This window comes from Amblyomma maculatum, chromosome 1, assembly GCF_055883805.1.
Source record: "Amblyomma maculatum isolate TAMU_Amacu chromosome 1, ASM5588380v1, whole genome shotgun sequence".
Taxonomy (NCBI): domain Eukaryota; kingdom Metazoa; phylum Arthropoda; class Arachnida; order Ixodida; family Ixodidae; genus Amblyomma; species Amblyomma maculatum.
In genome coordinates, this window is record NC_139344.1 from 11,715,603 (window position 1) to 11,730,587 (window position 14,985).

Sequence of the window (14,985 nt, forward strand, 5' to 3'; positions counted from 1 at the left end):
GCAGTCTTCGAGACACGTTTATCTGCGAAGAAATTAGGCTTTACTTTCACTCATGACCAGTTTTCCTGGATAGATCCACTTTGAAAGGTTGCTTTATAAGATAGGAAAAAGGTATGAGCTCGTTTCGCAGTGCTTCATAGTTACCTTTATCATATAACCGCATATTTTTTCCGGACTGTGGCACGGATTTAAAATAAAATTAAATACTGTATTGATGACTTTACGGTCATTAATTGCTCGCAGTTATGTAATGTACGAGACCCTTTCAGGATGGTCGGTTAGTATTAAATCTCTAATGTTTGCTATAATGAAGCTGCCTATGTTAGTAGAGATTGCTGGAAATATATGAAAGATTAGTAGGATGAGATGTTCGAGGACGGGCGGGTGTAGGTAAAAACGTCCCCGGAAATAAGGTCGCCGGAAGACGGCCTCGGAAAAAACGTCTCCGGAACAAACGGCCCTTGAAGAAGCGGCAACTAGGAAAACACGTCCCCAAGGCTAAAACTGGCTCTAAAAATGGTTTCTTCCGGAACTCACATGAAAAAAAAAAATGATGCACATTTTATGTCATTCTTTCTTGACTTCAATTTAAACGTAATCATAATTTGGAACTTGCAACCTCTGGACGCCCGAAATGTTTACAAGCATTGCGTAAAAACATGGTGAAAGAGCCACCTAGCTGTTTATATGTTGTGTGGTTCAGAGCTCCGCAACTCATTAAGCATTCATAGACAGGTCTAATCAGCTTGGTTACACCGCCCACTGAGAAAGGTACAAGTGGATCGGCGTGTGGTAGTCTCGAGGAACCGCCCAAAGCAGAAGACATCACTAGAATTACCTCAGACCTTATGGTGACGAGGTTCAATCGTTCTTCTGATGATGGTGTAGAAAGGTGATAAGGGTGATGATGGTGTAAGCAGGACGACGCTTAACCGGTCGTGCACCATGGCCACCCTAAATCATTGCTCCAAGCTTCTAGCCCGGTAAAGCCGGGGGTCAGCTCGCCTTTTCCGCGGAAATGAAGCGAAGACGAAAATTTATCATTGCAGCATCAGAAAATTCATCATTGTAGCTCACCACGGGGAAACGCAGTCTACGTCCTATGGCGCAAGACTTCAGTCCTCGTTCGGGAACGTTTTTTCCTACTTCGCAAAAAGGGACATTTTTTCCGGGGACATTTCTTTTTTTTTTTTTTTTCGGGATCGTTTTTACCGGATCCTAGGACGGGGCAGCGCCGACTTTTGCCGCTATGATTCCTAAGAGATTTCTTCTGCCTTCTCAGTCTCATCGAAAAATTAGCATTTAGGGCCTGCATGAAGTTATGCGTAGCGCAAAGAAAAATTAACATTCTTTGATCTGACAAAGGCGACAAGTTGTTTATTTACATCTTGAGCTCGGTGAGTGAAATCCTCACCAATGCCGCAATCCATATTCCTTAAGTTTTCCAGCCATTTGATGGCGTCGATTGCTTCCTTTAAAGCGTGCAAACTTTACAATTATGAGACGTATGTGTTCTGTATATTGTGATGCCATAGAGGGTGTACACGTTCAATGGCTTTACTGTCTGATGTCAAATTCATGTTAATGGAGCAGTGGCGAATAATGACTTCTTCTTCCTAGGCCCACGTGTAGGATAGCGTATGAACTGAAAGGCCATAAAAGTGCAATCCGCATCTCCGTTGGCGGTTTTCGGTGACATTATTTCGGTACACCGGATCCCGCACCGGCGGAGCCAGCTGTTCAGAAAGCGCTGCCTCCATAATGACAGGTCCGAATTCATTTCTCTGTTCCCGGATAACCGTAGTAAGGTGCGACAGTTTCAAAACGTTCAATACCGACTCTACACAACACTGTAAGCTTGGAAGCTGCACCAGGCAGTAAGTGCAGGTTTCCTTCGCAAATAAAGCATATGGTCTAGTGGCCTGTATCATGAACACCAGTGGATTAGAGGCCTGCCTCGTGGTACAGCCAACAAGTCCACAATGTCTAGCCGATGAACGCCCATCTCTTACACGGAATGTTTCCGATGTCATCGATAACGATAGATATGTCCAAGGTTCCAGGAGCGCCCAGTGTTCCAGTGATGATGTTGTCAGGATTGAAGCGTCGCCGGCGGTGAGTAGAAGGACATGCGAATTCCTCCTGTGGCCAATGGGCAGATATGATGCTGCCATGTTCAGCCCAGTAGGAACGGGGACGGCAAGTATACGTGTGCGGGAAGGCTGCTGCAAGCCCGTGCATTGTGAACAGAAGCAGATTAGCGGCCTGCATTACAGCACAGCCACAAAGCCTACCTCTTTCGAAGATATACTCAGGAACGAGCCCCGATGACTTCGATCACAATATAAAAGCCGAAAAATACTCGCTATTTTAGCCAACGTCAAAGGCATCCCCCAGTAAAGCAGAACCCCCAAGAAGTTGCAAACAGAATGCTTAAAGTCCAAAGTATGCAAAAAAAATATAAATTTGTGGCGCACTGAGGAAACGTTTTCGGCATTCGACAAGGCCTTGTCGATTGCTATAAGCTTTTAAAAAAGTTTAAAAAACAAACGCAAAAAAGAATTTTCGTCTATTCTAGGCTGAACACTTCCCTTTGTCGCCCTGTGCCCCTCTTCTAAGCTTCGTCAAGGACAACGGATGTCATGACTCTTAACAAAAATGCTTCGTTCCAGTTAAAATCCTTTTATTAGTTGTCATTTCTCGCCACAAGGTAGAAGTGATCCCACATGTGTTCCCCTTTTCCTAAGACTGACTTTAGTTTCATCGTCTCTTTTTTTTTTAGTTACTATCGTTATCTATTTATTTTAAACGCAAAGGCTGTGAGCCTATTATGTTGATGAGCATATATATCAGCCCAATATGTTTATTACCCTTGTCCAGTCTACACTGCTTCAGCTGCCGCTCTTGTGGCACGAACACTTTCGTTCTGCAACCTTCTTTTCTCTACTCGTCTTAACTTTTTACACGATCATGTTTGCCTACGCACTAGGGCGTAAAGAATGAAAAATTAACTCTGAAAGCAGAGTGCCATGTAAATTTTGCTAGTCTTTGAATATACCAGTTTTTGAACGCACATTCTTCTCTTTGAATATACCAGTTTTATTTGATGTCTTATCTTCGAAGTCTCTAGAATTCATTATTTCTCCCTCCTCTACGACACTGGTGTGGGTCAACAGCGTGGAATGCCAAATCTCATTGCAGTGGCTTCGACGTATGGACTGAACACTACAGTAGGAGGCTGCCGCACTCGAACAACTACGAGAATCAGCACATTTCAGGCCATTAGCATGTAAGTGCTGCAAAAGTACGCGCTCACCTAAGGTTGCATACTATATTTGTGTGCTTGGATTTCAGCTTCATACTGGGTTCAATAGCCGTCCTGGTTGTAGCCGGAACATCCGCAGACCTTTTACTCCGAAGGATACGTGGTGCAGACCAAACGATCGAACATGGTGAGAATTGTTTCTTGCTCTCAGTGGATATACATGACTCGAACGCACGGAATATCTAAAAGCATTCTTTTTTTTTCTCTATCCTGTCAGCCAATCGATGTGACTTGGTTTTATAAGATGTTAAATGCGTTAGCAACTATACAACGCTGAAGAGGAATGTGGTTAATAGCTTGGCTATGGTGCATAGGATAGCCAGACTTTCCATTTTAGAATAAAGCACTGCTGGGCGAGTTGCTGTATTTTCTAAAACGGTGGCGCAATGAAGTCAGCACAAGAAAAAAAAAAAGAGGGAACATGTGTACTCTTTCAACAGTTTATTTTCCACAGAAAAAAAAAATGCTCGTAATTATGCACCAAACTAAACTACGATCGCTGCTCTTCTCAATATCTTTACGCCGCCGTTTGCTAGCAAAGTTACCTTGTTATTTTGCTACTTTATGGTTACTTTATTGAAGTGCAAACCGTTAATGGTGCAGAAGTTGTCGTCACTCTATGTTCGTTCTTTTAATATATGTCCCCCGTCTAGTCTTGCCTTGCTCGACATCTCCTCGCGTCTGGCCTTTTGAAAAACATCTGTTCCCTTATGTTGACCCATGCCGTGGCCTTGGCCAGGTCACCGCAGTCACCTACGAGATCACTCCGGCCTTTCCGGAGACCTCTCATCAAGCTCAGCGTAAAGTTGTACACATCTCTCGCACTCCACTACCACACCCTAACGTAGTACAACGAGACGGTGTTTTTTACGGCTGGGGGACCATGCTACGGATAATGCGAGTGAAGTCAACATGAATCAAGTGCCTCGATGGAGCGTGTCCCCGCTCTCGGCGCTCCGTAATTGCTTACTTGTGCACGATGTGGGTCATGTATTAGAGTCTTCTGCACCGTCTACCATGTCTACCAAATCTTTCGACATTTCATGCAATAACACACACGCTTCTGCTTGAAATCTGAATTGAAATGTGTCTTTGTTTTTTTTTTACGTCGTCTTCAATTGCACTGCCAAAATGCGCAAAACCATACCACCTAGCCCGAGAAACAGTTCTGTTCAACCTCCTCGAAGCCAGCGGCCACAGTGTCTGTACAGCGCTTTTGATTTTATTGGTGCGATTTTTAGACACTCACTGCGTTGACGGCCCCGCGGTGTCCCGTTTGGAAGCCAGAAAGTGTCATGACACTTTCAGCATCGCCGATTTTGAATCAATTTCGTGTTCTGCAGCCGATTGCAAACAGCGCGAGCCACGCCGACCGTCCAAGAAACCTATAGCTCCATCCCGGAGTAGTGAGGTCGGCGACCTCTCACTAGCCTATCGAACGACTTCCTTTACCCCGCTCCATGGTGGCAATGCAATCGAAAATGCCCGAGATGAGCTTCCCATGAAGCCATGCGATCGTGAGCACACTTCACTATCGCAGACTGGGTTAGTAGTCCCTTACCATGAAGCGACCGTATCTCAGGAATAATGTCACCGTTCCTGTGTGTAATAGTACCGCAACTTATTTGCCCCACATAACATGTTTCGCGGGCTTATGACTGGGCAGTGTGATTTACCTTCCCGCATTTACCTGATTTACCTGCAATTCGTAGAAATAAGACGCCTTAAATTAAAGCTATTCCCGGGTGTGTGTGTTTTTTTTTCGAAGCTAGAGCAAGATACCACTCTTAACATGCACTTCCTTCATTTTGAAGGTAGCGCGAAAAACGAGGACCAAGAGTGGAAGGACACAACACAAGCGCTTTTTCACAACTCGTTTTTCGCGCTACCTTCAAAATGAACCAGATTCAACTCGCCCAACTTTCAACCTTACTACATGCACTTCCTCCTCCTTTATATGAACTCGAGCACTGAACAAGCGTGTAGTTCGCAGCAGCCAACTACCATAGTGTCGTGTCACAAGGTCGAGCTAAATATTGAAATGCTCGATATATTGTTTGGGCTGTAAGTATTATTACGGTGATTCGGAGTTTACCTTATACAGCGGGAACAGAATTAACTTTTTTCCTTGAATACAACCGTCCCCCTTAAAGGCACCGCAACAATACGCATGCTCGCATTTTTGCGACCGGGTGTGCTATCCTGCGTCATACAACGAGAACACTTCCGATGATTCAGAATGAATTTTTTCGACTCTTCGCGCTGATAATTAATATTCATATTCAGCAATAGATTCAAGTCGGAACGCACCGGGCTAGCAGTAGTTGAATCTACCCCTAAAGTACACAATAGCGCATTGCATGTTTGCTTACGTTTCACCTAACCAGCTTTCTTTTAATTTCTTCGCCACTTTGCGAGAGTAGTTAGGACTTCCCCTCTTATAGACAACAGTATATTTACCGCCTACTCTTAGTCTTTTGCATCTATAGCCGCAAAGTGGGGGAAAAAATGGCGAAGTGATTTATCCGTAAGTTTTATCTCCGTGCATTTCAATACTGCGTGTTCTTCCTTCGACGAAGGCATACCTGTGGAAATTCTGCTGATCTTTTCGGCGAGAAAGAACCATCAGCGCCTCATGTCTGGCCACTGCAGAGAAGGAAACGAACCACTGCAGTTTCTTCACGGGCTGAAGACTCTGATGTGCCTCTGGGTGATCTTAGGGCACACGTACATCATCATGCAGTTTGAATATTACCGTAAGTCTGCTTCGCTTGTCAGTTTTTTTACTTTCTTCTAGGCATCGGTATAAACTGTCATGCTCGGCTACTTCAGAATGTCGCATGCAATGTTAGCAAAAAAAAAATGCTGGTGGTTAATCCGATTATGGGTTAGTTCAATAACAGGTAAGCCGCGACTGATTGTGTTAGCTATCCGAATTTCTCTCATGGAAGACGCTCTATAAACGTAGGAAAAATAAGATTACAGAGAAAAGGGTGGGGAGGACATGAATCAAATATTATTTCTAGCCTTCGCTAGTGGGCCCGAAGAAGCTCGCTAGTTGCGAGGAAACTTGCGCATTGAAGTTGCTAAATTCCTCTAACATTATTCACTAATCTTTCCTGAAAAAAAAAAAAAAAAAGGCGGCAAATTCGGAATTTTCGCCAACTTGCAGAAAGGGCCTAAAAGTGCTAAATGTGGGCTGTAATACAGCACTGCTTCCCCCTGTAACTGTAAACTGGCCTTCGAAAGCGGGAAGAGCTGAGTTCGTCGGAAGCCACAGTTCCTATTCCAGCGGTAATTGTCGTTGCATGCCCCAAAACGGCCATCTACACAGCCCCACAGTACTGCCACTGCAATAGTACTTCTCCCAGCAGCTGGCATGTACAGAGATTCCGTTACCAATGTAATGCCATGTACCTGGAAAATACTTCCGCTACCTGCCATCCACCGGCTCTAAGCAGTGTAAAGGCGGACGATAACTTATCTTGGCCAAAGGATTTCTGAAGAAATTAGGTTTTGGGAAATGTATGAATTCTAAGTGAGTTGGGGAGATGTTAAGGGTCAGTGGAAAGCATTAGTCATTTTTAGTTATCAGAAGGGTAAGAAACAAAAATCGTGACATATTACAGGGTGGCCTTCAGCAAACAAATGCGGGGAAAATGAGGGGCTTCGTAAAATCACCGAGCTTTACCGAGCTTAAGAACAGGGACTATTAAAGTCAAAAGACGAAATCGAAATGAATCCAACACAAATTTTCTTCGCGAATAGGTCGACAATAAAAGAAATTCTGATCGTGACGCGCACCACACTGATTTCCTTCCCTTGTTTTCTTCTGAGTTTGCTTTCGAATGGCTCGTGGCTAGCGACAATACCGCATACTCTCTTGCAGATTCCCTCCGACGGTTCGTAGAGATAATGGACCAACTGCATTTTCAGATTGTGCTCGCCACCACGCTGACCGTATCCACATTCTTCTTCGTAAGGTAAGCAAAGCAGCCGCCTCATTTAGCCCTTATTCGTGTTTCTTTGCATAAACGTACTCATTCAAATCCGCTGCTTTCCTCCTCATGGGCAAACAGTGGCTTTCTACTGGCATACGTCATGCAAGAAAAGCGCTCATATGCACGCCGGCAGCACCCAGTCATCATCCTTGCCATGGGAATATTTCGAAGATATGTCAGGTCAGTGACTAGATTAGCCCCGTCATTTAGAAGTAACCTGTTGGTATTTCGAGGGACTGAACACTAAATTTAACAATCAAGTTTATGTGCATATCTTTTCTTTTTTCGCTTGACGCACAGAGGCCTGTGTCGTGTGCTCGATTCTCTATTTTACTAAAAACGCCGTAGAAGTTTTTCCAGAGTATATTTCGACCAATTCACACGTCCCTCTAATGATTCCCGATGCCGGCGAGCGCGATGCAGGTAGCACATCGGCAGGAGTGATGTACTGAAAACTAACATAAATATCATCCACCACATAGTGATTAGTCTTTATTGTTAGTATAGGGTAGCATCCATTTCACTTTCCACAACAAATGCTGCTACGGGACAGCAACGCAGCCCATCGTTCCATGTTTTAGTCGACCTTGCTTACAGTTTTAGCCAAGAAATCCAAAACACTGAGCATTGCGGAGTCATGTAATGAAAGTATAGCTAAAAGCATAAGGCCAGCGATTTGGAGTGCGCTTTTTTTTTCTTTTTCTTTTTTTGAAAGGCCCACTGGAAACAGCATAAACTATATTAGGATATGGCGAGCCTTCTGGAGAGGACAAACCCTGTTCTCTTTAACAAAGCTGCGATATTTTAGCCGCAAGGAAAAATTTAGCTCAAGAACTGTCTAATTAGATCATGCGCGTACAGCATCGACTGGATGTCAGGACACAAAAGTCCTGGTGTTCAGACGTCGTCTAAATACTGATGACGCCAGGAAAACACATAAATGAAGATAATGTTTAGGATGTTTCTATGCAGTGTGGCATATTGAAATCATCAATAAGTGAACCTTAATGAGAACATTTTAACAGGCCATTTTTCTCATATTTAATAATTTAGTGATTTAATAATTATTTATGCCGTGGAGGAGTTACAGATAAGAGTGGTAAGTATGCGCCTTGAGTGGGAAGAAAAATTTTTGCCTAGGCGATGAAAGAGCATATATTTGAGGGGCCCAGGTTCAGAAATAGAGTTGATGCAGGCGGGCAGGTGATTGTAGTCTGAACTGGCCTTGGAGGTGGGAGAATAATTATACACGTTGGCTCTGCAACTTCAAGCACTTACTTTGAATCGAGCCTGTCATCAATGCAGAATGATACCTAATTTATCAATAGAATGCCTAATCACGCTGTTTTCTTTTGTTTTATCAAATAACTGCCTTTTGTAGCCCTCTCTCCTTCTATTGCGACCACCTCACAAATACTTGCATTATCGTGAAATTGCAACTGCCGTGTAATGACTATGACTACGCTCTCGAATAAAGCTTTACGGTTGCTGCTTGTCCCAACCTATCAGCTGTCTTTATATATTTGCTCTGTAAAAACCCCTGCCTATCGAATAATTGCTTTAATGTTCATTTCTCGTTCAACAAAATTATGCTGTTCGCTATAACTTTGCCGCGCAATATGAAATTAACAATATCTATGATAGTCTGAATTGAAATTTTATTGCGGGAGCTAGTAATTAAACGCAAGAAATTATCATAATGAATTAACAGCTCCGAAGAGCAAAACTACCACAACAGGCCTCTCGACACTAAGTAACACTTAATTGATTTCACGGGGTTAGGACTCAGTCATTTTTAAATGCTTGGTTACCATTAGCTCCAACACCTGGTATACCGGCTCTTTAATTATCATGAAATGATGAAAATGCAGAAGGTGCTTAACAGTAGAAGGTGCGCTGTCATTTCAACTCTTTTATGTACCCGCTTGAGCGATATCTGTTATTAGTTTTGGCGCATGAAGCTACTTAATTTCAATAAATGCATCGCAAGCATCCTTTTTCAAGACGGTATTGTGTCTTTAATTCCTGAGTCGCACTCTTGGCAATTATTGTTGTCGCAGTTTTGTAGCTTTTTGTGCAACTAGTTATTAGATCTGACATGCATTTTGTTTACAAAATCAACAATAATCTATTGTGTGTGTGTGTGTGGGGGGGGGGGGGGGGGGGATTTCTGACTTCTTTTTAACACTGCTCAAGTTTTGGAAACCCGCGTCGCTGACAACCCCAGGACGAGGCCTGAACAAGACATGAAATGCCAGTTCATGTGTATTTTACAAGTCCAGCACTTGTTCACAGGCTCATCTTTCCAGCCATGACCATAGTGTTGCTGTCCTCTCTACTTCCTCTGATGTTCGAAGGGCCTGGTGACAACGGCATGTTGATGGAACAGATGAGTGGTTGCTACAAAAGCTGGTGGGCTGTTCCGCTTCTTGTGAACAACTTCAAGAGGATAGAAGAGACCGTAAGTTATTCGAAATGGGTTGCACTTACGCTTTTGCGTCCATACATCATCGCTGCTGAAATTAAATATTTTAAAAATGTAGATGCCAGCAGCCACTGCCTGACAAAGGTATACGCAGTTCTTCCTTTTTTTACTTTTAACCACTGAAAAAACAAACACGTACACTATCGAAGGTTAGTATTCGTCATAACGCTTAAAATAAACCTTGGCCACCACACTCGTGAGGTTAACCGACAGAGGTCACGCCTGCCAACGCAAGAGTGGTTAGTTACGCTAACAGAAACAAAGGTGACCTCCTTCCTCCTACTTTTTTGACTTCGCGTAATGTCTCAGAATGACTGGATTTATGTGTTATTTATTTTCTTCCCAAACAGGGCAACACAAGAAAACAAACTGCGCTATTGTACAGGTGTCAGCAGTGAACCAAAAACAAGGTCCACCTAAACACATTGAGAATGCCGGCTTGTACTACAACTGAACGGACAATGGAACGCGCGGAAAATGGCGATAATGTAGCCAGGAGGCAAAGGTGTAATAAGAAAGAGTTGCAACTGAAAATCGTGCCTGCAGCAAGACGCCCCGCGGTCCTTTAACGAGTTACCGAATTTCCTAGCCCTTCGCTCCACTGAGCGTATTTCTCAATGCCAAAAAATCTGGACAAGCGCATTTTGTTTGCCTTGCTTATATAAAGAGCAGCATGGCAATGAGTGCCAGAAATTAGGCGTGAGAATTGTGAATGATTGGTACACCCCAATGACTCCCCATGGTCGTAAAAAGTGTTCAATGCGATCGCAGTAAATATTTAGTTATGGGCGTCTCCCTTTTTCTCTCAACTTTTATTGTTCAAATCGAAATGATTCCCATGTTTTCAAATTTTTGAAGCAGCAGAACAAAAAACAACGGGGACGCAGAAAGGAACACACTGGACCAGTACAAGCTGCACTGACAACTAAAATTTTTTTATTGGAAACTAGCGCTTTTTGTTTCCTTGTCAAATCTCATCACATCTCTGATTTCCTCTGCCTTGTGCTCAACTGAAAAAAAAAAATTGTTTTTTTTTTTTATTATATAACGATATTGGTGGTGTGCTTACGCACTGCTCTCCTTTCTGATGTATCGCCCATGCTTTCAGGATCTATCGTGTTAGCCGGTCTCGATTCCTTTACAGGACTTGCACTTCAAACAGATTGGGTTTACATGTGCGTGTTTGTTTCTTTTTGTCTTTTTTTTTGTTTGCGTTGCACTCGCTGCAATGCTTGGCAAGATTGCTGGCCGGGGAACCTGAAAGTGATGTTGCGTGCTCTCTTGTCCTATCGTTGAGGCACCCTCTTGTTTGCCCTACATATTGCTTCACACAGGGCAGAGGGATCGTATATAGAATTTGACGATAATCCCGCACGTCCACGGACTGACCCACAACCTCATGAAGACTGGCAAGAGGCATGGGGTCCGGGTTGTTTGCTCAGCACCTAATAAGGCGATAATAAGCATGTGTGCTCGTGTCAGCCGACAAAAGAAAAAAACAGCAATGCCAGATAACACACCCAACAAGATTCAGTGATTGTGTCAAAGGAGTGATTTATACGATCCCCCTGCCCTGTGGAATCCTCTATTCCATCTCATTGTGGTCACTATTTGAGCTGTTTGCTCATGCTTAATTATCACCGACATGAATGAATCATTATCGACCTGACCAACCGCCTTCCTTAAAAGAGTCCGCTGTACTACTGAGATCACAGCCTTGACCTTGATTTCAAACTTCACATCTGTGTAAAATGGCTTCGCGTTTGAAAATAAGAATATTTTTTTCTTCTCATTTCTCGCCGAAGATGTAGTTACCTGTCAAGCCAGTAATAAAACCCGAGGAGACACTGTTTCAAAAGCACTGCAACTGTGCAAATTACTGATGCGCACGATTAAACAACATAAGGGCCAATACAAATGTTTCACCAAAGCACTATAAACACCGCTACATGGGAAACATTTCTGTTTTCTCGAATTTCTAAATGTCACAATTTAGGCAGTTCTGCTACGACTGATAGGTACTGAGCGAATTAAAACAGTGAAAGAAAATTAAGAAGAAAAGGGGCGTAGTAGGATGCTCAGTGATTAAAATACTGGTTTTAGCCTCCAATAACTACTCCGGCTAAAACAAGTGGGCAGTGACGGCTCTGTAGAGCAGGACTTATTGGTATTCGAATTAAATAACTTCTGCAAGAAAAAGGGAAACAAATCAAAATACGCAAAGCAATCCTCCCATCGAGAATACATAGAAGCAAGGGCTTTTTGGGTTACGTGGCGCGCCATGAAGACACTCAACGAGCCCTTTACTTGAGGTTCTTGTAGCGCACCTGCCTGCTGGTCGCTTTACGTGACCTCTTTCGCACTTACCGCGCCACTTGAGTTGGGCAAAGAACGTGCTTTATAGGCCCCACTCTACTTCATGCCCTATCTTTCGAACTATAACTCAAGCGCCGAGAGCATGTTCACATGTACGTAAATTTTCTGTTACTTTTACGTGGATACGTGGGTTATGTATTGCTGCAATGCTGTACATTCATATGCCGACTCACTGATTTCTGCTGCTGTAGCAAACTTGCTCTTGAGCCCTGTAATTAAGCAATAATTAATGAAACGAAATTGTTCAAATGTTTAGTCTTCAGCTTTGCGCCTTAGTGGAATGATCACCAAATGAGAATAACAGTGACTTCGAAGTACTTTCTTCTAACGTTACCTTCCGTGCCACTCGAACATATAGGCCTTCTCACATTATACTAATTCTAAAAACGTCTCTCTTTTATTAATTTTCAGTGTCTCATTCATCTATGGTACATATGTGTAGACATGCAGGTAACTGCAGTTGTCGCCTTACCCATGGCCATTATCATGATTCGGTGAGTTCGCTTCAATATGTCGTTTAATTTTTCATATCCCTTCTCCGCAAAATAATTGCGTTCACGCAGGATGCTTTATATTTTTCTGCGGTATCAATACAACTATAGCCATCCCCACTTACATGTTTAGGACTTCATTATTTAGATCCATGACTGGCTGCTGCGCTGAGGTAGTTTAGAATGACATTTGATATTGCATATAGTAGGAGAATGTGCAAACGTAACAGTAAAATTGAGACATAACTATTTGCCTAAACTCCCGTGTCAAAATAAAATTCATAACAAGGATACTGGCAAATACAACCTTTTCCAATCAAGTTCAATATGTTTTTCCTTAGGCATGTACTTCGGCATCGGAGAACATATTGTTTGTCGTTTGCGAAAAAAAAAAAAAAATTTGCAGACGATGTGCTTCCTGCGTAGTCAAACTATTGACCTATATGGGATCCAATTCGCAGCTCTAAACATTTATTCCATTCTCGATTGCAAAGGGCCAGAAACAGGTTTCCGCTCCTCATTTTTATTATACGTGAATTTACACTGCTTAACAACGCAATGTTGATCGGTGCACATCGTAGGTGCTGCACGTATTTGCCGTTTCCAGCCTGCAACGTTGGTTTGGACGATCACCAAATAGTTAGCTAGCACCGAACGCTGAAAACCTAATGACAGATCGGCTCATAGCACTGTCCATGTAGCTTGCATGGTAGCATGCAGCTATCTTCCTCTTTCGCTTCTTCCTCCTACGCCCCAATATCCTGTATTTCATCTAAAATTGTGCATGCATCGTACTCTCAAACAGCCGACCACGTATCACGTTTATTTTGGGAGTGCTGGTGACCACTGCAGCCTGTATTGTGACGGGCTATTTTACTTACAAATGGGATCTACTATATTCTCTCACTCCTGGAACATCTGACATAGGGTGAGTGATCATATGCCTTTGTCTCTATGACTTGATTTTGGTCAAAATTTGTTGAGGGTAAGACTCAAATTGATTTTTTTTTTCGTACATATTACAGCAGCCAGATGCCAGCCCATTAATGCCACTAGCTAGTAAATGCTGTCAGCTAAAACAAAATTTCAGAATATGAATATTAAGGCAGGCAACCTGAAAGTTACAAGAGAAAGACACCAGTGCGCGTTCTAATCAGTGTTCATGCCTTAAAGAACTCTTGTCCGCAGGAACGTCAGGTGCGGCAATTCGCATGCAGCCCAAACATACTTTAGAGAGGGCCCAAGCTCACCTGGAAATAGTTTGAGAGATAAACCACGAAACTTTTTGCATGCTTCTAGCCTATTTGCTTCTCGAACGTATTAATGTGCTGGTCATTCAGAAAATTTTGTCGCCGCATGACCCCAAGAGAGTTAGTGACAGTGACAGAACTGACGTTGAAGGGATATCTTTCTGCTATCCCAAATAATGTTGTTGCTAATCAAGTGGTATTACCTTTTCACGGCCCAGCTCTTAAATCTAGTACTTCACCACAACCTTCGTGTCCATGGGATGTCCATGGTATGTTGTATTTGTAGTTTTTATTTAGTTACAGACACTGCAATCTAATACTAGACTTTTTTGCAGGAGTAGATGCACATCAAATACGCACCTATTACTTGTCCTCGGGAAAAGAATATTTCAAACAGGAATTTTCAAAGCGCTGTTCCTAATACTGCCTTCAGGTTTGGGTATTACCTGATGCGACGCAAAAAAAAAAAAAAAGGACATATTTATATTGTAATCAGCGTTTACCAGTTGAAATTGGATTGCAGCACGAGCCGCAATAGTGGTAGTGCATCCAGAATGAAACTCATGGAAGGTACAGAAACCTTTGATGTTGATTGCAACGCCCTTGTGACTTCCTGTAGTCAGCTCTTGATGCTCAGCAGGGTAACGTAGTTACACATCTTCCATTTACAACACGCTTTTTAGCTTACCTCATGAACTATATTCCCTTGGTAGCAATGCCTTAAAAAAGACTCGCTTTTAAGTTACGTAACAACTGTATACACGGTGTTAATCGCGGTTAGGGACACTGTTGAAGTACTGTTGAAGCGCACCTTTTCTGCCTCTTTTGTTCTGCTGCCTTACATTTGAATTTTAATTGATACGTTCACTCATGGGAGGTCCCCCTGACGGTTATTGCCTTGGGAGTCGGGACCTTCTGTAAATTTGTATTGCGTTGTTTCATGTGTACCGCGTAGAGGCAAATAAAAAAAAACTGTCATTCAATCAATTTTTTAATAATGCACGTACTATCGGCGTCAAATGAAACGCGAACAACAGAACGCGTGGCGATAGGCCCA

The 14,985-nt window shown here is 42.9% G+C and overlaps 1 protein-coding gene across 1 annotated transcript in view; it reads left to right on the forward strand.

The window, feature by feature from the left end:
- Positions 1 to 14,985, forward strand: part of LOC146201675 (nose resistant to fluoxetine protein 6-like) — a 32,659-nt gene that overhangs the window by 5,625 nt on the left and 12,049 nt on the right. The window contains exons 3-10 of the mRNA XM_084583384.1: positions 3,202 to 3,289; positions 3,355 to 3,452; positions 5,905 to 6,081; positions 7,215 to 7,308; positions 7,405 to 7,506; positions 9,622 to 9,787; positions 12,599 to 12,681; positions 13,484 to 13,606. Of these exons, the coding sequence (XP_084439510.1) occupies positions 3,202 to 3,289; positions 3,355 to 3,452; positions 5,905 to 6,081; positions 7,215 to 7,308; positions 7,405 to 7,506; positions 9,622 to 9,787; positions 12,599 to 12,681; positions 13,484 to 13,606 (931 nt within the window). The remainder of the gene's footprint in view (positions 1 to 3,201; positions 3,290 to 3,354; positions 3,453 to 5,904; positions 6,082 to 7,214; positions 7,309 to 7,404; positions 7,507 to 9,621; positions 9,788 to 12,598; positions 12,682 to 13,483; positions 13,607 to 14,985) is intronic.